The sequence below is a fragment of the Blastomyces dermatitidis genome, assembly GCF_000003525.1.
Source record: "Blastomyces dermatitidis ER-3 genomic scaffold supercont1.2, whole genome shotgun sequence".
NCBI lineage: Eukaryota > Fungi > Ascomycota > Eurotiomycetes > Onygenales > Ajellomycetaceae > Blastomyces > Blastomyces dermatitidis.
This window is the reverse complement of record NW_025544775.1, coordinates 2687665-2712875: the sequence shown is the minus strand read 5'-3', so window position 1 is coordinate 2712875 and position 25211 is coordinate 2687665. Positions and strand designations below refer to the sequence as shown.

Sequence of the window (25211 nt, the reverse complement as noted above, 5' to 3'; positions counted from 1 at the left end):
TTGTGTTTATTTTGTTTTTTATTTTTTATTTTTTTTGTATTTTATGTTTTTTTCATAATTAAAATTATATGAATTATAATCTATGTTCAGAAAAGTAATAATATTTAATAACACTCTCTGTTAAATTTTTAACAAATGAGCACTATGTTATAATATTATGTAAGTGAGAAGTGATTTCATAGTCTCATTTAATGCCATTCTCAATAATGAAATCAGAATGAAAATGTAACTAAGAATTCAAATATATTCTTTATCTGAAACTAGATTTTTATTTAAAAAGTGAATCTGAGACCTTTAATATTTGAAATAATGTGATTTGAAATCAATGTAATGAACATAAATTATGATCAGAAGTAATACTTTTAAATAATATAATAACTGTAAAGTTTGATTCTGATCTCAGACACAGTCACACGGTCAGTCTATTTCTGCTAAATGATTGAACAATTTCTGATAATAAATTAGAAATAATAAGTTAGCTATCTGACATATCTGAACTGATCAGAAGACTCAATTCACTGACTACATGTATAGTTTCAGATGTTTTGAACAGAATAATAACTGTCATCTGTATCACATCTCTCTGTTCAAGCAGACAGAAGCTACAAAGCTGTCTGTGTCTATTGCAGAGACAGCAGCAATTCTCATAAGTACTCTCACAATGAGTAAGTTGCTGATTCAGTGTACAACAGAAGGAGAAAGATCACTGATACTTACAGCAGAGTGCTACATCTGTGAAGACTCTCATTACATTAACTGCTATCTTAAAAAAGAGAAGAACAGTGATCATCTGACAAATTAAGTTGAACTGAAGAGTATTAAGAAAGATGATAATGAGCTGCTGAATCTAGATCTCAGTCTAAATTCTGACAGTGAGTCAGAAAAATAATCAGTAAGATAGATACTGAGAAGCTCATCTTATCTACAGACATTCTCTTAGATGATTATCAGAACATCTTTAATACTGATATATATGCAGTTACAGTGTGTGATATTTCTATAAGTAATTGAGAATATGTTAGTGAACTACAGTATTTGTCTTACATCTTTCTCATCATTTCTGTTATTATGTCATAAGATGATCTCTCTGTTTACATGAATACAGATGCAGGTATATTACTTATCAATGTAATAATAGCAAATCTATTCTTCTCTCATTGTTGACTGATCTCTATACTGTATGATTAATATATGAACATTCAAGAAGTTAACTCAGAAGCTGATGAATTAAATCTATTCATAATAACAGATCTTATCTTGAGAACAGATCATGATTCTCTTTTCATTGTTAAAGATGAATTTCACTTAGTGTGATATCTCAGATGCAATATAATCATAGCTAATAATATATTATCATCAGTGAAAGCAACTATCAATATTCACAGTGAGCTTGTTACATTTCATAAAAGATATTTCATAAATGTCAAGATTATCAGAGATGCTATCCGCGCGGATAGATATCTGTTAAACTCACAGCTGTCTCAGCAGTGAAAGAAGATTGTCATTTATGCTATTAATACTGATATCATTTATCATTCTGACTGAGAAGACTCTCTGTTTCCTACCTTGTACATTGAATTACATTTGACAGATGTGAAAGATCAGGATAATTCACTTCAAATTCTTACAGCAGACACTCTTACTAAGCAGATTTAAGCAGATATATTAGATCACTGAGTGACAGAAGACTGAGCAGCTATTTCAGTGATCATCAACTGACATCACAAACTATTTAACTTCAGCCTAGGCTTATTTTCAGACAATATTAAGATGCTACTGCAGTTCATTGATGAGAGTAACTTTTCCAGCCTGAAACAGAGACTCTATTCTCTGTCTTAAAGAGATTGTGAAGCTGCTGACCAGATTTTGAATCTGCTTCTATAAGATAGAAGAATTTAATATGTTTCTCTCAGAGACAGAAATCTTATTACTTCACTCACCTTTGTGATCTAACTTAGAGAAAAGCTGAGAGTGATAGTTGATTTGTGAAAAGTAAACACATACTTACTCTTCAATGCATATTCTCTACTGATATAATAAGATATGTTGCAATCACTCAGTGATTCTATGATATTCTCATTTATAAATATTTATCAAGACTTCTTTCAATAAGCAATTAAACAGAATAATTATTTCAAAATCATGTTCATGATTCTGCACTAAGGTCTTGAATATTTTACAGTTATTACAATGAGATTAGCAATCTCATCTGAGTTCTTTCAACAGTGTATGAAGAAGATTCTAGTGAAATTTCTATAACAATTCATGTTAGTCTATGTAGATGATATTATCATCTTCTCTCACTCACTGAATAAACATCTTCATTATATACAGCAAGTCTTCACAGCTCTCAAGATATCTGAGATAACAATGTTATTAACTAAATGTCATTTTGTATATCTCTCAGTGCATTTACTGAGTTATCATATCAGCTGACTAGATATATCTACTCAAGAAGAGAAAGTAGCTGTTATTACTAATCTAGTCTTTTCTATAACACTCAGAGAACTAGAAGAAATCATCAATCTCTTCAATTGTTATCATAATTTTATCAGTTTTTATACAGATCAGATGAAAGTATTAGAGACTCTCAAGATCAAGTTGCTATATAACAGTTCAAAAACAGACTAGAAAAGAGTGTTATACACAGCTAAGATCAAGTTAATGAGATTTGAGAACTCACTGCAGTTTCACACTCTGCTTGCAGAAGTCAGACATTTATTTAACATAATAAAGCAAGTCTTGATAAATGCTCTCACTCAGACATATTTCAACTTTAAATGTCTTTTCATATTATATATAAACATCAGTAAGTAAAGAGATATTGAAGTAGTTCTACACTAAGTTGAAATGAATAACATTGAAAGATCTGTTCTATTTCTCTCTCACTGATTGAGCATAGCTGAAAAGTACTACTGAGTAACTGAATTGAAGTATCTTGAACTTATATAAGCCCTGCAGAAATTACTGCAGTATTTAGATAATAAGTTTACAGTTATTACAGATTATATCACTCTTATATCTACTTTTCAGTCACTGATAATAGATCATTATAGTAACTGACTGATAAATTAAGTCTTAGTTCTAAGCTCATATCTCCCGCGGATGATAATCTGCTATTACAAGAATATCATATATACTAATACTGATACTCTATTCAGATTGTACTGTCTAGATAATGATTTAGAAGAGATTTCTTCTGAAGAGTAGAAAAAAATCTGTCAGATCATTATTAATCAGACAGACAGACTAATGACAGACACATCTTCAGTGAAGATATGTATGATTTCAACTACAGTGATAGAGCTCATCAATAAATTTAAAAAGTAACTATACTGAGATATTCTCTATAATCTGACATTGAGAAAGATCTTTTGCAAGACCAGTTAGAAAGAGTGATATCAGTTATTTACAGTGTGAGACAGACTATTATTCTTTGAAGAATTGTGTCTCTGTATTCTTAAATCACTGATGTGAGATATTATCTGTATATGCTATGATATAGCAGATCACTCTGATCTTCATTGAATGAAAAATCTTATTTATCAGTTCTTCTTTCTTCTTCATGTCTGAAAGAGAATTCTGAACTATCTATTATAATGTCTCAATTGCTAACTAGTCAAACTGCTGAATCACTTATCAGAGGACAAATTACACCTTATCTCACTCTTAAAACAGCTGTTTAAAGTTCTTTTAATTGATTTTATTACAGGATTATCTGTGAGTGATAATTATAATACTATATTAACAGTCACAGACAAATTTTCAAAAGCAGTAATTCTAATTATAGAACAGAAATGATGAGATGCTTCATAATAAGTAGAAGACTTTTATAAGAAAATAGTCTGTCACTGACAGCTCTCACTGATGATTATTTCAGATAGAGATCTTAAATTTATATTACAATTTTAAAAGTCAGTTCTTCAACTCATGAGAATTAAGACATGAATGACAACTGTCTACAATTCTTACTTAAATGATCAAAGTAAGTAAATTAATCTCATGATTAAAGTTATATTGTGAACACTTCTTGTAGATGAATATGAAGCAAATTGAACTGCTCTGCTTAAATAAGTGAAAAGAGTGTTGAACTCAGTAGCTGCATAGTCAGCAATGATCTCTCTCTTCAAATTACTCACAGATGTAAATTCTAGATAACTGTCATTGAATAATGAGAAAGCTTCACTAGATATAGCTGAGTTCATCACTGTGTGAGATGCAGTGCAGTAAGACATTCTTGACTTATACACTCTGATAAAAGCTAGAATGACTGAGTTCTTTGACTGATCTCATTCTCAATTAACTATTCAGATTGATAATTAAGTCTTCTTGAATCTTACTTAAAAAACTCAAAAGAGCTATATATTAAAAGAAATATTCAAGTTATCACTCTTACAGATAGACTCATTTCATGTTCTTCAGAAGATATCAGATATCACATTTCAATTAAAACTGTCAGTTAGTTAGTAAATATACTCAGTAATCTTCATTATTCATCTGAAAAAGACTGTATTAACAGAAGTGAATATAAAACACTCATCATCAGAATCAGTACTTATTAATAATCAGTTGTAATTTGAAGTTGAAAACATTATAAGAAAGTACACAGAGAACAGTAAGACTTATCTTCAGATTAAGTGAAAGAGATATAAAGACCTGATCTAAGAGTCTCTTAAAGTTATTGTATAAGACATCTCATATCTGATCAAGGTCTTTATAATTAAGAAGTCTCACAGTCAGCTGAGTAAACAATAGAAAGAAAAGTAAAATAGAGACAGAGTGAAAGAAAGAAAGAAAATGTATTACAATCTAATTTTAGCTATTGAATGAGAAGATAAAGAAAATAAGAAAATTATCATCTTCTACTCTTTTTATCATTTCACTCTGTCTCTTCTTATCAATCATCTTCAAGCTCTTTCTGCAGCTTGATCTTCTACTCAGTGAGACATGTGTCTCAAAATGCATTATTCACTGACAACTTCTCATTTATAAAATCACTGAAACACACTCTGCTGAGCAACTTAAAGAAATAATTATTAGTCATGATATCTTCTGCAGCTGAAATCACATTGATAAACTCAGCTATCTTATTCAGTTTCTTTCACACAGTCTGAACAGTGTTCAGATTATACTTATCAAGATTAGACAGCTGTCTCAGCATCTTTAAATCTTGAGCTCTACAATTAACTGTGTGATCTTCAGAAGATAGAATTAATAACTGTTATACACTGCTTATCTTAACCTCATTAATCATCTTAGCAGAGGTTAAATGACTTGTCTTTACCTCATCACTCATCTTCACAGATGTTAAGATATCTCACTCACTGATTTAAATATGTTTTAAGAGTTTCAGTACAATTAAACTCAATATCTTATACTTAAAAGATGTAGATATTCTCTTTATTAAAACTATAGTTAAATTATTCTTCTTCTCTGTATCACTAATCTTAATAATATCATTAATATTCATCTTCTCAGCTGCAGTCTTTTCAAATTCAGATACACTTTCTTTAAACAGTAAGTTATCTATATTTCATCTGAGTTCATATCAGCTACAGTAATTTAAAGAGTAGTGAAATTTCTTATTTTCTCACTAACAGTTAATACAAGTATTATGTTCTTGTCACATCTGTTTATTATCTACAGAAATGATCACATATTTCTTGAATTATCTCTGACTCTTCATGCAACACTGATATAATATAGAAGCTATTTTCTCACAGATTTGCAGAATAATAATATTCTGATTAATAGAATTCTTAGAATTAATAGTCTGTGAAGTGATTAGCTTATCATTATTCATTCATTAATGTAACTTTCACTTAGCAGATAACTGTCTTAAATCTTTAATTAATCACTGACTGAGTAAAACAAAAAACTTATAATTGATAAATAATATCTTCTTACTATATTCTGTAAGTCTTTCAATGATTAAGAAAGCATTTATAAGCCTCTTCACAGTCAGATTCTGCATAATTGACATGCTCAGATAAGTGAGTTTATTATTCTGTTAAAAGTGTAAGTTAATCTTATCATTGTAATACAGATGTCTTATATATACTGTACTATATAATTAAGACATCTGATCACTCTTAATATTCTTCTTTCATTCTGACTTTTTCAAAACATTGTCACTCAGAGTTTCATACTGCTTCTAATTAGCTCTTCAGTGCTTCTTATTCTCTTCTATTAGTGACAGTTCTTCAGCATCTGTATCTATCTGTTCAGCTCTTACTTTCAGTTCTACTTATAGCTCTTTATCACTGATTACTCTCATAGCAGTCTTCTGACTCTCTTCTCTCTCATTCATCTTAACATCTTCTTCTGAAAACTGATGTATAAACAGTCATGACTTTTTCAAATAAGTAAATGATGTTATAAGCTTTTATATCACAGTCTTAGACTCTTCTTAATTCTTTCAGCTTCTATCATGCAATTCATCTGTTAACTCTTCTGCAGCAGTATCATACAGTTTAGCTGAGTGATAATGAGACATCACTGTCTTTTCTTTATCTTGATTTTTGATCACTTCATATATAAAAAGATAAGTTAATAGTATCAGAAGCTCATCTATTCAGAATTCTAACTCTTTATCTTTATTATTTTCTTTCATCTCATTCTTATCTGTCTTCTCTTTACTAATCTTCTCACTCATCTTCTCTTCTCTATCACTTATATAAAGAAGAGTATTATACTTCTTCTGACTTAATGACTGAAATAATTTCTCTAAGATCAAGATCTTTTTCATCATACTCACTACACTTATTTTTATAACTATTAACTTCTTCTTAAGACTCATTATTTTCATAATCTAATCTTTTATATATTGTGATTTTCACTAATTCCACTATATTAAATTTTAGCAAGATGTGTGAGAAATAAGAGAAGAATAAGAAGAAAGTGATTATAATATATATATTAATATAATTATTCATCTACACTAATCTCTATCACTCACAAAATCTTTTCTCTATTATAATGAAACTTCTGCTTTTATCTATCTCATTAAAGAACTCTTTCTTATTCAAGCTTTTTATAATTTCTTTACAATCTCTTTCTTTTCTTATAGCTGTTTTTAAATTAAAGAACTTCTGTCTCTTTCTTATCATTTCTTTTCAAGTTATTCTTACATCTTTTACTCTTTATAGAGATAAATAATTCTTACATCTGATCACTCTTTGTATGAATAAGTAATTCTATTACTCAGTCTTCTCTTTTCTATAATATCTGTAATATATATAAATAGACTAGCACTTCTGAATAATATTCATCTCTTTAAGTCTAGTGCTTATAATATCTGTTATCTTTTTTCAATGTTATTTTTTCTTCTCTGTGAACATATTCTTTCAGATAGAGAAACTGTGATGTGCTTTTATCTTCTATTTAAGTTAATTCTCTATTCAGCTCTAGCTTTTACTTCATCTCTTACTGTTTTCTAAAGCTTTCACTTCTATCTTCTTTCTCTGTTCTTCTCTTTATATGTGATTATTTCTTCTATGAGAGCTTTCACTTCTTCTCTACAGAGTCTTTATTCTTTTCTTTATATATAATTACTTTTTCTATGAGAGTATCTGCTTCTTCTCTACAGAGTCTCTGTTCTTTTCTTTATAGATAATTACTTCTTCTACAAGAGTTAATCTCTATAAAATAATTACTATATATATAAGAGTGTACACTCATCTCTTATCTTTTAGAGAATAAGATAAGATTTACCTTTTTATATGTATGATACGTGATTAGTATACACTATAGATAATATATACTGCAGATAATATATCTATTTTAATAGACTATTTACAGGCTTAAGAGACTGCTGTTAATTATATAAAGTATTAATATATTTAAGATAATAAGAGAAGTTCAGACTTATTTATTACAGAATCTATAACTATAAAAGAATCTGATTTCACTGTATATATCTATTTATAATTTTACACAGTGTAAAGAGATAATCAGTGATAGAAAAGATATAATAAGAGAAGATTATAATATCTAAGTTCTCTGAGTATAATATTAAAGACAGATAGCTGTAGAAGTAGTAAAATACTGTAAAGAAATAAATTAATTAAGAGACTGATTTCATAAGCAGTGAATACAGACTTTTAATATATTATTTATTCTTAAGAATCTATGAGTAATAATTGATCAGATATATTATCTATTCAAGAATCTGTATAAAGTAGATAGTTAATAAGATGTGTGATCTATTATTCAAGAATCTGTACAGAGTAGATGATATAATTAATAAGATGAAAGATGTGTAGAATAGTTGAAGATTGTATTGATAGATCTATCTACAGGAATATAATATAGTGGTGGGTCACGTGATCTAGTGGGATCGCTAACCGCAACGGCCGTAAGGGCCAACAAGATGAATGTGTTATAAGTGTGTAGAAGTCATAGTACAATGTCACAGAATTGCACTTCACTTAATTCTATATCAATCAGTGAGCTGTATTCACACCAAGAATCTCAAAAAGAAAATTCTCCACTTTTAATAACCAGGGTTTTCATCATATATTTGCTTCACTTCACTCTGCAAATTATATAACATAGTGTAATGAGCGGCAGACAGCTATTGGAAGTATATATACATTTGTCACATAGAGTGATGTCTAGTATTAACATTGTGAGAGGGCCGGATGAAATGGAAATAATATGTATTTCTTGTTTTGTTTGGGGTATCTATGTATAAATATCTGACTATGTATTCCGCCATATTTACATGTACTCATTTGTGATTTTCAGAGTGTTGTGCTGTGTGGTTTCATCCTTCTCTTTGTTTCGACGGGGATCTGATTCCGCCCCAGAAAGTGAATAGAAAACCTCACGAACTAACGCTGCGTACAGCTTTCTTTTTTATCCATCTAGGATGATCTACTAATATCTATTGTGAAAAGGGAAAATGATTGCGCCATCGTGTGCGCGGCACACTATTCACCAACTTCCTTTGCTTTCTTTCCTGTTTTTGTTGGCTTTATCGCACACACAGTTCGTCCGTGTACGCTTATTAAATACACGTCGGTTGAGCGAGCGGACCATGCATGGTGTCCCAAGATTAATGGAAGCATGTACGTCACGGCTGTGTTGCTGCTGTTTTCTCGATGGTTTGTTTTCTCTTTCCTTTTTTATTTTTCTTCTTGGTTCAGCGAATTAATGCATATGCTTGTTCGAGGAATCGAGGTTGTACACGTATTTCTTGCATGTGCCACAAAAGTTCCTCCTGTTTTGTGTGTACCGATGGGAGTGAAAAAAAAGGATAGACAAGGAAGAAAGTTCGCCAGCAAAAGTCGTTAAGTCGCTATTAAAGAAACACATCAAGGATCGGAAGTTTGAGATTTCTCAAGTAAAGAGCCTCCGTTCCGTCTTCCACAAAACAAATTTCAAAAAGGGCTTTCGCCTCCAGAAGCTTGCCAGAAGCGTTCTGGCTTTGTAGAGGAAATGTTTCGTTGGCTGGAATTTGATGCTTTGGTTGAGCCAGTAATTTCTGTCGCTGAATGGGCTGGCGTCTTGGCTGCCGTAAACCTAGGTAGGGAGTACGTGAAATGCTTCAGGGTATTGTCATTAGGGTGGGCTTAGCGATAGTCGCCCAATGGCGGAATCAGCCAGGTGGGATCTCAGGGTGTAACGGAGGTATATGAACCGGAAGGATTTCAGGTTGGTTCACCATTAACCTGGTCCCCACTAGGAGCGCCGTGCGAAAAATCCGGTGGTGGAGGTGGAGGAGACACCTCTAGTATATGTGAAGAACGTTCTGATGAAGGGCGGGCATTTTGGTCGGTGTCTGCCGACGCAGATCTTGTACCATCAGCAATACAGGACCCTCTCAGCAGGCATTCATCCATCAGAGATGCAGGTCCGTCCCTCACGGCCAATCCAATGGCAAGAACAAGTGCAAAGGAAAACCTAGCCCATACTTCAAACGGTCTCTTTGGTGGAGGTGGCTCTGTAGTAATAGCTATGGGAAGTCCGTTTGTGGAACCTCCCGGAGGGGTATGGATTAATGCTGACGTATCGTCGGGCGAAATTATAGTGGTCTGTTTGGTTGGGGTTCCTTCACAGTGTGAAGTACGGGGGCTCGTTCTAGAGCGGTACGAGTTCGTTGGACTCCTGGAGTTGGTAGTGGACGCCATGTCATCGTTATTGTCGTAATTAATTTGACACTGGCGTTTGTTTTTGAGCCACTGATTTCTTGGTTGGCCACTTAAGAACAGACCTAGGACCCACCAGGACATCTTCCCAAGGTGGTTCCAGTTTGCATGCCATGCATTTGCAATGATTCGCCGAATCAAATTTGCCGGGTTAGGTGCGACATCCCAAATGTAGTAGTAGAAAGGGTAGAAGGGGTCTTGTCTGCTGTCAAGCGATGGGACAAAATTTCGTGACGCCGGATAAATCTTGCGAAGCCTTGCAATCTTCGAATCCAGCACCGCCACAGGGGTAATGTCCCGGTCAGTTTCGCGGTTGGTTCGGGGTCTTACGCGCAGTGATGGGTTGCTTTGGCGAAGCTCATTCTCTAGCGTGCGTGGTGCCACTTGCTTAAGTGGCTCGTTTTGGGTTTGACTATTGAACGCTGGGGATGCCATCAGAGTGCTTGGATGGATATCATCGAAAAATATGTGAGGTGATGATCCTGTAGTCGAAAAATCATCCAGGTCAGTTTCTAGAGGCGCAATTCCCCCGGACATGCTATGGCCATTGATGGCTTCATCGAACGTTTCATATCGATGTGATTGTCCCTCCAGAGCACGTAGGGTGTCCGGCTCTACCCAAGTTGAGTTGGGAGAATCGTGAGCACTAGTTGGGCGCAAATGAAAAGGGGATATTGGATCGTTGGAGAAAGTCTGGCGGTGTATTTGGCTAGGTACATGCGGTGAGGTAGCGGGTAGGATGAGTGGCTTCAATGTGCATGACCCTGGAGGGAATCGCCTCATCCTCCTGTGACGACTGGAAAATTTCCCTTGAATCTCAGGTGATAGAGGAAAAGAGGTTCCCCAATGGGATGGGTTTGATGAAGCATGTGAAATCATGGATGAGCGTTGTGAGTCTAGCGCGCGGGTAGACGGAGGGGAACAGGAGTCACCCACTCCAGAATCGAGAGACATCAGTTCGGCATCATCCGTCTGTTCAAATCTTTGCGGGGGCGAAACGTAGGGGTGATCAGATGCTTGGTGGTAGTGAACAGAAGGGTCTGTTACGGCGTTTGAGCTGGGTACCGAAAGAGGTTGGAAAAGCGCTTTTCGAACGGGAGACAAAGGAATCTTGGAGAACATAGATCGAGGCCTTGGAGTATGATATATACCGTCCGCCTGAGAAGAAGAAGTCTCAGGCACAATATTCAACCCTGACGATGGCTCCATCCGTGTTGGCGACTGAGCCAAAAGTTCTGTTAACACGTCAATCCTCCGTTCCAGGCTACGGTTCGTCGCATTAACCGCTTCCATGTTTTGTAACTTTTGGGTTGCCATTTCAATTTCCCATTGCTGCTCATGGATCTTATTTTCCTTAATTTCGACAAGTCTCTCCAAAGAACGAATTTTAGCACGAAGCTCTGATTCTTTGTCGATCGTATTGCGTAATTCGTCTTTCAATCGAGCTTCGAATTTGGTCTCCCATTCTAGCAGCTCTTGTTTCAATATTTTATATTCCGCATTGAGAGCTTTGAACTTTGCTGCTTGAATATTCGTCGTAGATGAGTCTATCGATTCGGCACGATTTAAAGAGGCGGCAAGCTGCTCTTCTAGATGTTCTATATACCTAGAAAGTTCGAGATCTGAGTTCCTGTTTGTAATATTAGGTCGTCTTTTTGGGCGGTCGAGGCTGCTGAAGGGGGATGATGACCTCCAAGACGGTTTTCTCGGTTTCGATGGCATATCTGTATCACTGTAGTCGAAAGTGTCCAGATCAATAGGAGGCCCTAATTTCCCGCTACATTTCGAAGGAGAATAAAGGGGGAAGTCATTGGTAGATGTAGGTGGGTCCGGAGAAGGCAGATCATGGAACAAGGAAGCTGCTGGAGGTCGCGGAGACTGACGATACCTCCTCTGCGTAGAGTTATTGATTTCTTCAAGAATACTCGAGCGGCGCGTGTGTGATGTGGTCAGTTTTGAGAGATTGCAGCTTTGATCTATGCTGGCAGTATCATCGCTCTGTTTCTCTGTATGTTGATCAGAGGCCCCCGAAGGCGATCGCCATCTTGTGAAAGGAGGGCTTGGTTTTCGTGACTGGAGTAACGCGCCACGAAAACCTGCGTTTCGAAGTTGGAGCCGTCGATTCTGGGCGCTGCAAGGCTTTTCAAGCGGGTGTTGGGGTGGAGAAATGGATGAAAGGCGGGTGGGGTGGAAGATACTGGTACCACGGGAGGAATGTGGTCGTGAGGAGGTGGTGGTGGTGGTGTTATTGTTGGGGACAGTATCGGAGGGTGACAAGGAGGTTCCGGAAATCGTAAAGACATTGGTGTCCATGGCGGAAGCCCACAAGATAACAAATTATTTTTAACACAGGCGTCAGAAGCCAGCTCCATCACAGTCCAGTCCCGAAACATGTGCGAAAAGGGGGCTCTGAATTAGTAGAGGGGAGCGCACGCGAATCTGAAATGGACCGAGGAACAATGGAGGGCCCCTGAATGATGACCAAATCTTGTGCAGGGGCCAGAATAAGAGATGATGCGGGAGGAAAGCGCTGGAGATTCCACGAGAAGTTCTAGTGTTGTTCAGCGGCCAAGTTGGTTGAAAGATCCCTTATCAAAGTACGGCGTAGAGGAGCAACCCCGGACGGCACAATTGGAGATCAGAGATCAGGTTGACTGGATCTTGCAAGCTATTATTGTTATTTTGCATGACAGCCCAATGTTTGTTTTCGTCGGCCCGCCGCTCTTTTTGCCATCCGAGATGTTAAGTTAACTTACCTGTTGTTGCTAGGGAAGTCCGGCCGGAGCAAGGGCCGAGGAACATCTAGCAATTGGCTTGTTACCATATTGGGACTGGTAGCCGCCTAGACGATCACGTGATAGCGCCACAAACTCCGCTTTCGGAAATGATCCAGGGTCGGGCTGTTGATAGTTATTATTTTTAACAGCTCAACACCTTCGTCATTGGAACCGGCACCCCCTTCTCTAATTCTTGCTGCTTACTTTTAAGGATAATTGAAAGGATCTAAATATTGCTGCGCTTGGCCCCGCAACCAAATCCCACCAGCTCTCTGAGTTCCTTGATATTTTGGTATTACGCATGCTTCTGTATCTGACAGTTCTAGTCATGAATACCACGGAATCCCCGATAGGAACTGGTCACTGATGTCTCGTAAGTGTAAGGCACGATAGTTAAAGGTTCTATGATGTGATCATCATGCTCTAGAAATTCGAGCCTGAGGGGATTCGGCCCCATTGACGTTAACATCCTCGCCACCATTGGGGCTCGTGAGGGCCGAACACTTGAGATATCATCTTCTCGATACTGTCAATTGGCTAAAGTTGCCGCCGTGATATCACGTTTGTGCTGTCAGAAAACCTTACAAGCATTTCTACAGAATGTGCACAGCCAATTGGTAAACACAGTGCTTCCTTTCGTGCGATTAAAAATTATTACTGGCAGTTAGTTCCAAGCTGGAATTCTTCTTTTTTTTAGTTATATGTTGGCAAGCTTGAGTGCTTCAAGCTACTGCACATGCACCTGGCTTACGAGATGGAATGAATAGAGCTGTTCATTATCAAATAACATATTCTGAATTTTTCACACACTATCTTTATTATAAATATAATAGCAAAGCAATTGAGAACACTCACTCCTTGTAATGTTTTTATGTTTTGCCGGCGCAGCGGAGGATTCTAATTGGCTAAAGCCTAAGTAACAGGATTATTCAGCGAGAAAAATAAAAATTTTCTAACTGGTGTAAAACATCCGTACAACTTCCCAAAAAGCAGCAACCCACTGATACTGAAGGTCTCCATACTTTACAACGAACCTTCTGCCAGTGACATTCTCTGCTTCAATAATAAAACAGCCTGAAAATAAAACTGTGAAAGGAATTCATGGCTCAAGGCGAACTCAAAAAGTCGAAGGCAGCGTCCTCTGCCAAAAGGTACGCCCTTCCCTCCAAAACACATATACAGCACGGTTGATTTTATGAAGAGAAATAGCCAAGATATACTTATCAACCTGTAGATCCAATGTCCTGGGGCCCAAAAAGGGCGCACGAGTAATCGCACCCAAGAAAGCAAACCTGATTAGGCAAAAGAAGATCACAAAGGTACGCAAAGAAAAATTTCCCGTCAAATTCCATCTCGGCCCTGAAGGGGTTTTGGCTTCGTCAGAAAATGGACATCATACGAAATGAAACGGAGCCAATTCGGCAAAACCCCAGTGGGAAGCTACGTGAGAATATTGGGTTCTGACTTTTCACCTAACTAGAAAATCTCTTCTGGTCTAACCGCTCGAACGGAACGGGTACTTGCTGAAAGAGCGGGGCACTTGGAGTTACTTGCTGGAGGGAAGAAAAGTAAAGATGGAAAGGTGAAGAAATGAGGGGATCTGTGGAAAAAAAATTATAAATGGTAGAGGTTATTGCATACGGGCGCTGAGCAGACAAATGGGAGCACCCAGATAACATCCAATGCGCTGCTGGGAGAAGGATTTACGTACGACAATTAGATCGCCCTTGGTCCGTATGACTAGTATCGTCATTGTCATCGCCAGCCAATACTGCCTTCGCCATGTTCTCACCCCCAATCGACCCATTTGAAAGCTTCGTCAAATTACCGCGACTGTGACATTCCTTCATACCGACTCTGAATCACTATTCAAGGACAGCTTATAAGGAAATATCCAGTTTGCACGTTTCACTCCACCGAGCAAAATACCCCGGAAGAGAGATACGCCTCCAGAACCTCCAGAAAAGCCACTCAAGACAGAATCTTGGAAAACAAGAAAGGACTCAATTTAAATCGAATTTTGGAGCTACTGTATGAAAGAACTACGACCGAAGAAAACGAGGAGGGAGAAGAAAGTTGGGTGGTGACGGACTGGGACATACATGAGTGGACGCCATGTCGCTCAGCCTCGTCAACCTCGCCTAAGTACGTGCACGCCGATTGGACCGGGCATCATCAAATCGCTCATGATGCGTCGCATGAAAGCGGATCACCTTCGTTGCCATGATAGATGGCGCATGTACTCCAGCTTCTCATGATTGATATGTAGAAATACGGAATAATATTAACGAAATCAGGTTTTCTTTTTTTTTTTTTTTCTTTTCTTTTCTTTTTTTTTTCCCACGTACTGCAGTATGCTTCATTTTTTCCTCCCCCCCCCCCCCCCCCTGCTAGTCAGGATATGATGCCATAGGCTAGGAAGTACAGACACGTTTGACAAATGAACCAGCCAGGGCTATGAGGGGAAATCATATATGTATATATATCTTACGAGGCTTCGTACGCTCGCTTTTCGGGGCTTTCGGCCCGGTCGCCGCGATATGCAGGAAAATGAAGCTTACCGATATTATCATTGGGTGGCTGATTCTACGTTCGAGGCCAACCGTGCTGGCAAGCAGAAGTTTCCAAACCTCCGTAAATGGAACAGAACAAAAAAGAATGCAGGGCATTGGTTAGAAATGGTTAGAATATTAGGATGAAGGAATATATTATTAGACATTGGTATCGTAAATTATGAAGCTATATACATGCGCATAAAAAAAAAAAAAAAAAAAAAAAAAAAAAAGAATGAATATGTCCATGTGAAGATGAGGTAAGGGTAAATATTCGAATATAAGCAGGGAACAGTGGCTTTTGCGGAACGGCTTCTTTGGCTGTTCAAAGGAGCAGTTTGGTGTATGTCCACACGTAGCCAGAATCCTGCTCTGGCATGGTGCATGTGAGTATATATATTAAAATAGAGTTGAGGTAACAAGAAAAATGATCCATGGATAACATTCCCAGCAGAATAATGATCAGAGTAAAGCACAATTGCGTTATTACGTTCAGATATAGGCCAATGAAAAGTAGAAGAGAATAGGAAAAGTAGAAGAGAGTATTCACTTAACGAGAAAGACGGGTAGAAGAATCATTCCACCCCCTAGCGCCGCAATCTACTTGCAAAAGCTCGAGATTCGACCCTGCACACCTGCTTCTCGAATAAGTTCCTTGCCTCTCGCCATCCAGACATTAAACCCGTCTATTGACGGGTCGGACGGGAAATCATCCCAAATACTCGTCGCATCTGCATAGGTTGACCACACCCCATGGAGCTCCGTCGGGGCCGTCCACGCAGGCAACTTCAACTTGACAGATGAATAATAAAAGTACAAGACCTGGCAGAGGCGGCGAACACGGTCCTCGTAGCGCTCCTTATTGGCATCTGGTGTGGTGCCGCCGTCGCCTAGCAGTTCCCACCATGACACCCGCCACCGGAGTGTGAGCAGGATCTGTCCCAGCTGTGAGACAAATTTTATAAAGGAGTCGTAGGGAACGCTGTCCCATTTGTTCTTGTTCAGGGCGTTTTGAAGAGCGCGGTAGCCGTCTACTTCGAGTTTGCGACAGAATATGCGGGAGAGTTGGGCTGCAAGGAGGATGTCGACGCAGTCTTCTGGATCGTGGACGTCCATGGGCCGATCAGCTTGGTCGTCAGATATGGGGACAAAATCGTAGCTGGCACGACTGGGCATGTTGTTCCATTGGGATAGGAGGGACTGTATGTGCTACACATTAGCCGTGCAATTACACACTAAGGGGCTGTCGCTGGAAGGGCTTATGCTTACAAAAAGATTGTTTACTGGATCGCAGTCCTTGACGCAGCTTGTCCACTTGTTGAATTTCAGGATTTTGCGATCGATGAAATCCCCAAGGTCATAATTAGAGCTGTCTTCCGCTTTACTGAATCCCTTGAGGTAATTATAAGTTTCATTCAGGTCTAATGTATACAGGGTACCCCACGATTGACGAGCCCGGATGTTGAATCGTCCACGACGCTTGTCAAGGAGGTCGAGCAAATCTTTCATTTCGAATGTAACTGGTAGCTCCATCCTTACCCGCGTCGATCCGTCTAGGGTTGGATGATTGATTGCTCGTTGGGCTGGTAAGAAGTTAGATGTCAGGAAGACGAATACATAAATCGAAGCGCAAATTGAATAGCAGACCTACAAATATAGTTGCACGTTCCAGACTCAACAATTTGGAAAAAGTCTGCTTTCACGCATGGTTGCTTGAAAACAACAGTTTCGGCCTCTTCCATGCATGTTCTGGCCTGCTCGACGCATGTGCTGCATGGACTTTCGCCGGAACACTAGTGGCTAACGATCAGAAATGTCACGCAGGTGAAGGAAAAATAGCTTATTACCTTTTTCTTCGCTAGACGGCACCATACGCATACACTTTTATCCTTTCTGCGCATCGCAGCATTTCGCCGCCCGTCGAGGGATAAGGGGCCGTTACGACGTGCTCTGGGCACCGCTGGGATACATGCCGAAGGTTCCAATGACCCGCCAAGCCCATCCTCTTGAACAATCTGTATAGCCATCGTCTTCACAGGCTTCTTGTCCACAGCACCCGTATTCCTATTCTTCCGTTTTCGGGTTGTGGCGGCACGAGTGCTTTGGTTCGGCTTCTGGGGCATTCCTCTTGAAGGCAACTCGGTTATAGTCATATGGTTCGATCCATCTGGGGAGGGGAGCAGATTACTCGAGAAATTTTCTTTTATGTTGTTCACAGGACTGAGGTGGTGGGTTTTCTGTGGCGCTTCCTCTTCGGAGTGGCTACGCCATCCTATATATTGGCCATTACCTTCCTCCGTATATTTCGAATTGAGAATGATATGCGTGGTGTGGCCTGAAGTGTGCATACGAGTCTTGTCAGAAATGGTTGGTGGCAACTTTTTCTTTGGTTTATCATGATATTCAGTGCCCTCCTGCTTGAGTGGCTCGGTTGGCAGTACCACAGACGAGAAATCTGGAATCGATATATTGTTCGGATCTGAATCTGGGTACACTCCGGGAAAATCTAATTGCGACAACGGAAAGTATGAGATGGAGTAGTCCCTCGTCGTGCCATTCTCTTCACATTTACGAGGGTCGTCGTCTGTTGATATGGTAGATTCGTATGTCTGAGCAAAAGAAGTTTGTCCTTCTTGCGGGCTGGAAGGCCACGACTTGTGTAGATCCTGGAACCCGGCTTCTGGTTCATGTGCGTGCTGGAAGCGGTCTGCATACTCACTGCCAAAGCCCGTCTCTTGATAGTATGGTTGATCCAAAGGTAAAGAGCCGAAATCTCCAGTCAGATCATTAAGCCCCAAGGCTGAGTTAAATTTTCCAAAATTTGAGAGCGTTGTACTGGGATATTGATCCGTATCAGAGGATGTAGATATATCAAAAAGGTGCCAGGGTTCTTCATTGATCTCTGGGCTTCCAGAGCCAAGCTTGATTTCCGGACTTCGGGCATTTTTGTCGAGGTTGTATGCTTGTTGGATGGTACCTGGGAGCCTGTTTAGATCGCCTTCAGCATTGGTTTTACTACTTATCAAGTAGGGTCATCGTACTTGAAGTCAAAACCACCGGTAAAACCACATCTGCCTGTCATCATTGTATTCTGTGATTCTCCAGGCTGATGGAGCAAAAGAAATTCATCGACATATGATTCAATGTCCGGGTCTCCTTGTATAGAATCATGGCTGGGGTCGAGCTCGGGGGTGTGCTGCGGAATGGGATTGTCCCACGAAGGCGAAATAGGATAGATGTCCGACATTTGTCTTGTTCAATAATCGATAGTCAATATTCGCTGCTGCTAGAGGGAGCTCATATTGTAGAGAGGGAATTGGAGGACAGCAAAATTTGAGTTATTCCCTTTTGGTCTCTTCAGTTTCCCGTCCACGGGGTATTCAAAGACTGAAGGAATACATGGGTACAAGCCATGCCCCCGCCCATTGCAAGGATGGTGCTTGTGGTATGATGTGGTGTATCTGAGGGAAATCTCACCTCTTACATCAGGGTTCCGAAGTCAGAGAAGACTGCCGGGGAAAAGGGTTTCGAAGTTGGCCGGTAGTTAGCTACTTTGGGCAACCGCCGTTGCTGGGTTTCAATGGCAACTCAATTTTACTTCGTCAATGGAGTTAAGGTCTTCATGCAGATGAGATTTGGCAGAAGAGAGAGCAGCAAGCTAGGTATAAGAGCAAGTGGGGTGGAATTGAGGGAGAAAGTAAGGGCCACGCTAAAATCCGAGAAGCTGGGTTTGGCAGGGCTTTAAGTCCCATGGAGGAGGTGATCGGTAACGGTGATGCAAGAGAAATGGGTAAAAGCGGTTATGCACGTATGTAGTTTATCCAAGGTGTGTGAAGGTCGGATTGGTGGAGAGCATTTCGAGAGTTGAGGACAAGTGAGGTGAGACAGAAGCAATTGGAGGAAGAAGAAGAAGAAGAAGAAGAAGAAGCAAATTCTAGTCGAGTCATGAGATCTCTCACAAACAATCCATGCTTCAAAAACAGTTTCTTGGCCCAGGCCCTAGTCGCCAGCTAACAGAACGGGCAAGATGGTCGGGAAGAGGATTCCGTGGCAATCATCTGGCTGTGTCCAATGCGCATCGCCAACCCCCAACCTGAACGAGGGAGGATCCAAGCTACCCGCGATTCCACGCAGAATGGAATGGGCGATGATGGTGACATCGACCAACAGTCATAGAATTTTTTATTTTTTATTCTTTTTATTTTTTTCTTTCTCCTTTGCAGATTGCCAACGCGGGGCCAGCGAGAGTTAACGTACGGAGCAGAGGGTTTTCTCTCTGGCTTGTTACAGCGTAACTAAGCTGTTGGCCAGGTTGGCGTTCGTGGCCGGCAGAGTCCAGGGCGGCGGACGTGCTCACCGGAGCTCCGCATTCAGCTAAATTGCTTGGCTTTTGTACGAATTCTCGGCCTCAACCGCCGCCTAACTAAGTCCGAGGGATCTAGTCTGTCTGGTACGGTACGGAGTACTCTGTATAATTTCTCCGAACCCAGCGGTTGGGGATGCGGAAACCTGGAATAATACTCCGTGAAAATAAATCATCAGAATATGTTGCTCGAGGCTGTATCCCACTTGCCGGATGCAGCTGAATAGCATCCCTTCGTTTATGCTGTTCTAAGATTACTGAGGCTTGTTGAGATTTTCTGCCTTGCTTCTGCGAAGCGAACTGTTTCGTTTGATATTTGATATCTTGGATGTTGTTGCCGCTCCATGCTTGTTGGTTTGCATGTAGGAGAGTTGTTGTAGGAAAGAGGGCACACACACACCGGCCGGGCACAACGATACGACTTTTTGAGACTCAAGGTGTGCGGAGTGTTTCTGTTGTTACCCCTTTTCAATGCATCAGCCAGCAGTCGAGCGCCTATATCTTCAGCAGCCACCTTCCGACCTGCACAGAATCGCATTTTTTTTTTTTTTTCTCTTTCTTATTAGGTCATAGAGATTCCACCAGTCCCACTCATACTTCCACTTATGTTTGGGCTTTGATTGAAGCCCAGCCTTGTCAATTCCCGGCACCCGTTCGTTTTAGACCCGCCTCCAAGCCAAAAAAAAAAAAAAAAAAAAAAAACAATAATAACATTACTCTTGCCACAATGCATATCCTGGTACTGACTTGATCTTTTATAATAAATTTTTTAATTTTTAATTCTGCCTTTAGTTCTGTTGTTCGGTTGCCTTGGGTCGCTCCCGCATCCCAGCCTGGACGGGCGGTAAAAAAACGATGAGACTGTTCCTTTAAAGCACTGGTGTGAGAAGTCTGGCTGATTGCAAGTCATCTCAGGTAGTAAATGATGACGGACCGCCTTCTCAGAAATGTTCACCATATCTGTTCCCCTTCGTCAAAACCCTAGAAAAAGCCGGCCACTTGGTTTCCGTTGTCATCCCTAATTCATCCCGGTCCTGGATTGGCAAAGCACACATCATTGGCGAGACTCTGGAGGCGACTTACATTTCTCCAGAAGCTCTCGTCAAAGATACTGGCAATTCCGCCCAGGGTACCCACGATCAAAATGATGCCGGAACTAATGGTCTGAACGTACCCAGCAATCGGCACGGCAGATCAACCCCAGAGACTACACGGCCTTGGGTCGTCGTCAACAATGGCACCCCTGCTGCCTGCACCCAACTAGGCATCTACAGCCTTTTTCCCGATCGCGAGCCCATCGACCTCGTAATTTCGGGGCCAAATCATGGTCGAAACGCTTCAATCATATACGGCTTGGCGAGCGGCACTGTAGGTGGCGCACTCGAGGCTGCGACCTGCGGCAAGAAAGCCATTGCACTATCCTTTGCGAGTAAAGAGAAACAGCCAGCAGAGACTATCCAAGCTGCTTCCCGGCTATCTGTGAAACTCATCGAACGCCTCTCTGCCCACTGGCCTGATGAACGCGTGCAGTTATTCAGCATAAACGTGCCGATGCGGCTGGACGTCGAAGAACGACCGGCTGTTTACACAAACATGTTGCCAAATTCCTGGTCCAAATCTAGCCTCTACCAGGAAGTTGATATTCATACTTCTCAGTCCAAGAAGACCAGCAACAACAACATCAACATCATCAGCAACAGTAGTGATGATATAAACATGCGTGAGGGAACATCCCCCACGAAACGTGGAGGTGACGACGACCAGCGGATACCGCCGCAGCTGGCTAGATATTTCAAATGGGCACCAGAGCTCTCCGATATCCAACGAAGTGTTGAGGCGAGCAAAGTTGGCACTGATACATACACGGTTATGAACGGATGGACAAGGTTGGTCTTTCCCCCCGCTTCCGCTCTTCCCTCCGCTCTTGATGCGCTAACGCCTAACACAATATGGGAACATAGTGTCACTCCCCTTGCAGCGAATTTCAGCCATGTATCTGGATTCTCGGGCGAGTTTACGCTTTGAACACAAAAATTACATCGCAAAACGCGGTACTATATCTGGTTGTTTGGTGGGGAGCGAGCGGGGCGCGGCGCGCGGGTGGGCATGCAAATCTTTTTACAAAAGGGATAGAAAGGAGCGGAACTCATATTATCACCTTCCCTCTTAATAATACTTATCAGCTCTCTTTCCATAACTATCATTTTTCACGCACCCCGATATTCCACGGCTATGTAACTGCTAAGGAAGCATCCATAGATTTCGTGTGTCCTAGAATTGAGGTCATATTTCTTAACATTCTATTACCCCTTCCCTAACCAAGTTGCTCATGTATTCAAAATCCAGCCGTTAAGGGAGGGACGGGAGTGGGCTGGGGGGAACTGGCCAAGACAATGCCAATGTAATAGCTATCATAGACCAAAGCAAATCTTGCTGGAATCTTGAGCGGTCAAGTTTGGCATTCTCTGGTGCCATGCCTAATCGCCCAATGTGCCTCCTCACGAATACTTTAGAGTCATATAACTGTATTATTGGAAATAGCGATTCTAATGGTGAAGATGGCGTAGCTGGCTTAGAATAGGGTGAAGAAGGTGTGTGGGAGTCTGCCCAAATGTAGGATCCGATCCTGGTTGACCGATAAAAAAAGATGGCAAAAATCGAATCTCTGAAGAGATCGAGATTGCTGTTCTCTGGAAATCCTTCCTTCTGGGATTTGCCCTGTACCTTCCAGGTCGGCTAGGTGACCGAGATCAGAATTATGGCGTGGGTATAGTTTAGTTGCCGTCGGGGAGGAAGGGCCAAGGGGAGGGGCGATTGTTCATCCCTTATATTGGGTAAATAGAATAAAACGAACGATGGGCGTTAGAGGAAGATGGAAAGGCAAAAACGGCTAATGGATTCATCAATCTAGTACCGTACCATTTCCAGCATCTGTTCACAGTCAACCCAGCAAAACCCAGCCAAGTGAAATAAAATGGAACACGAAAAACAGAAGAACAGCACCGACTCCACTAGCTACAATAGGAAAGTACATACACTACTTAGTTAAAAGATGTAGGGGCAGTAATTACAAAGGAATTTATAGCGCTCTAGCTGCTTCTCCGGCACCGCTTTCCACCGCGGTGGCTTGTTCTGCCTTCATCTTTCCTCGACCTACACCACCTTCGCCAACTCCCATTCTCCGTGCGACATACCGCTGTGCAACAACGCCAACACCAAGAGTTAAAGCCTCCTCAATCCATTCTGAAACCCATTCGCGCGGGTCAACGCCGCCGCTCTCGATGATTTCTGCAATCGCGTCCGGCATGGTAGAATGGACAAAGTCGTCAGGGTTGTCTGGATTAGGTGGTGAAGGGGGGGCGGCATCAAGCCAGTCAATCCATTTCTGTGGAACGGCTTGCGTAACGGCATGAAAAGCAATGCCGTGAATGGGATCATGAAGATAAAGTGCAAAGAAGACTTCCTCTTCAATATCTTCCTTTACCTCCACTATACCTTGAGCTGGTTTTTCTGTGTCTCCACTGGGGCCTGCTTGGAAAAGCTCTGGTGGTGTAGGTTGGGAAATCGCTTGGATGGCAAGGAAAATGTCACTGCTACGGACGGGATTGGACTCCGATAGTATCTCGGATGCTTGTTTGGCGGCTTCCTCAACGCCACCTCTTGTAGAAAAGTATTCCGTTGCATATGCTTCTGCACTTGCTCGGACAAGTTTTGTACCGGCTACTGCACCCTTGATGGCCGATATAGATCGTGGTTTCCCGACAGATACCGTACGCCACCACGGGCCATCGTTCCAGCCAGCCGATGAGCTGTGACCTACGTGAGCATCCGAGCCACGTCTGGGTGCGGCTTCCCGACCGCGTTGGATGACGAGGAGATCTCCTCCTTCGACCTGGGACATTACTCGAGAGAAGACTGAATAAATCAAAGGATCCAGCGAAGGATAGCCCGAGAGGTCATGTGTGATGTGGATTTGGAGGCGTTCATGAGAGGAAATAGGAGGAGCTAGAGTATGGAGGAGGGAGGTAAACGTCGGGATGGCTAGGGTTCGTAGCTCGCCGCCTATAAGTATTAGAATAGCCCATAGAAAAGGGGGTTAAAGGATATTTCTTAGCAGTGAGATTTTCTTTTTGCGACTCACCAAGACCTCGAAGAACTCCAACATTGCCTCTAACCTGATCAGCCCATTTTTGAGCTTCCTCGTTTTTCTGAATCTCCTTTACGGCAGCCTCTGCCTGTTTCACAGCAGCTGAAGCAGTAGCAAAAATTCCACCCCACCAGCCGCCGCCACCGCCGCCTCCGGTCTTGCCTGCTTCCTCCGATGTTGGAGTATCCCCAGCATCTGACGAAGTTGTTTCCGGAGGGGTTATGCTTGTGTGATATGCTCGGGAGCTATCTCCTGATTTTCTAGGTGGCATTTTATCGTCACTGAGCCTGCCCGAAGGCGGGGTTGTCGCAGAGGTTGGTTTAGGAGATTTGTTTAAAGTGGAGGAAGTTCGGGGTGTTGGAGGTCTTTGAGAAGCAAGGTCCTGAAGTTCAGCTAATAGGTCTTGCTCTGACTTTTCTTGCGTCCCTCCCGCTGCTTGGGTTGCTCCATCATCGACACCAAGGTCATCGAACTGAGCAAGCAGCTCGTCATTTGTAGGGGCCGTCTTCCCACTCTTTGACATGATGGATTTCTCCCAATTGTCCGAAAGTCGGTCGCTGTGGATACACCGCTGATCGTTTTGACGCAGATTCTAGAAAGTTAATAGTGAATCCTCCCTTGCAAATGAGATCGCATTCTCGAAATAACAATCGAAGTGAAAGGTTTGGGCTTGTTAAAGCTTGAATGCTGTTCGAACGACGTTGGTGATGGCGCCAAGCTAAGTAGTTCGTTCCCCACACTTTCCAGGACGGAGCGTTTGAGCTAGTCCTGAAACGGTACACCAGTTTTTAGTCACGTGAATTGATCTTTGGTTGGTACCTAATCCCAACCTATTTATAGTGTACTCGCGTAGATAGATTCAACAATGTTTATTGTTGGGGGTCCCGCGGTTGATCGGCCCTTCTACCAGCAGTGCGCTGGTGGTGATCGAGCTCTTTTGTCCCAGTAGCCTACAGGTTATGAGACTGTTAAGCGTGAGCCCCGCTGTGATCAACATGCATGGGTTCGATCCCAGAATGGACTTAAAAATTCTCAACAAATACCCTGGACATTTAACAGTGCCAAGAGACATCCCAGGAGTGTGCCCTAGAAGTCCCTTGAGCCCTAGGACTGAGTGAGTCCACTAAGAGGAGCCACTGTGGGGAGCCACTGAAGGGAGCCACTGAGAGGAAGTACTGTACTCTGTGATAGCTGGTCCGAGGGGGGGTGTTGGGGGTCCCG

At 41.2% G+C, this 25211-nt stretch overlaps 5 protein-coding genes across 6 annotated transcripts; 2 read left to right on the top strand and 3 right to left on the bottom strand.

Annotated features, from left to right (window-relative positions):
• Nucleotides 1-8598: 8598 nt before the first annotated feature.
• Nucleotides 8599-12905, bottom strand: BDCG_01688 (uncharacterized protein). Its single transcript, XM_045417216.1, has one exon. The coding sequence runs from the start codon at nt 12462-12464 to the stop codon at nt 9654-9656; it is 2811 nt and encodes a 936-aa protein (XP_045274095.1). The 5' UTR covers nt 12465-12905; the 3' UTR covers nt 8599-9653.
• A 1124-nt stretch (nt 12906-14029) lies between these two features.
• Nucleotides 14030-14334, top strand: BDCG_01687 (uncharacterized protein; the record flags this gene model as incomplete). The annotated part of the gene is made up of 2 exons (XM_045417215.1): nt 14030-14079; nt 14163-14334. The coding sequence occupies 2 exons, from the start codon at nt 14030-14032 to the stop codon at nt 14332-14334; spliced, it is 222 nt and encodes a 73-aa protein (XP_045274094.1).
• A 1267-nt stretch (nt 14335-15601) lies between these two features.
• Nucleotides 15602-20519, bottom strand: BDCG_01686 (uncharacterized protein). The gene is made up of 6 exons (XM_045417214.1): nt 18958-20519; nt 18522-18731; nt 17328-18465; nt 17132-17273; nt 16750-17063; nt 15602-16680 (listed from the first exon to the last, which is right to left on the bottom strand). The coding sequence occupies exons 2-6, from the start codon at nt 18725-18727 to the stop codon at nt 16081-16083; spliced, it is 2400 nt and encodes a 799-aa protein (XP_045274093.1). The 5' UTR covers nt 18728-18731; nt 18958-20519; the 3' UTR covers nt 15602-16080.
• BDCG_01685 (acid phosphatase) lies at nt 19670-22865 on the top strand. The gene is made up of 3 exons (XM_045417213.1): nt 19670-20582; nt 20759-21729; nt 21805-22865. The coding sequence occupies exons 1-3, from the start codon at nt 20172-20174 to the stop codon at nt 21866-21868; spliced, it is 1446 nt and encodes a 481-aa protein (XP_045274092.1). The 5' UTR covers nt 19670-20171; the 3' UTR covers nt 21869-22865.
• On the bottom strand, nt 21776-24718 carry BDCG_01684 (the record flags this gene model as incomplete). Of its 2 annotated transcripts, none has more annotated exons than XM_045417212.1 (2): nt 21776-23884; nt 23985-24718. In XM_045417212.1, the coding sequence occupies 2 exons, from the start codon at nt 24511-24513 to the stop codon at nt 22923-22925; spliced, it is 1491 nt and encodes a 496-aa protein (XP_045274091.1). The 2 variants fall into 2 exon arrangements, with proteins under 2 accessions (XP_045274091.1, XP_045279700.1); XM_045417211.1 differs by having other exon boundaries at nt 22923-23905; nt 23985-24513.
• Between the last annotated feature and the right edge of the window lie 493 nt (nt 24719-25211).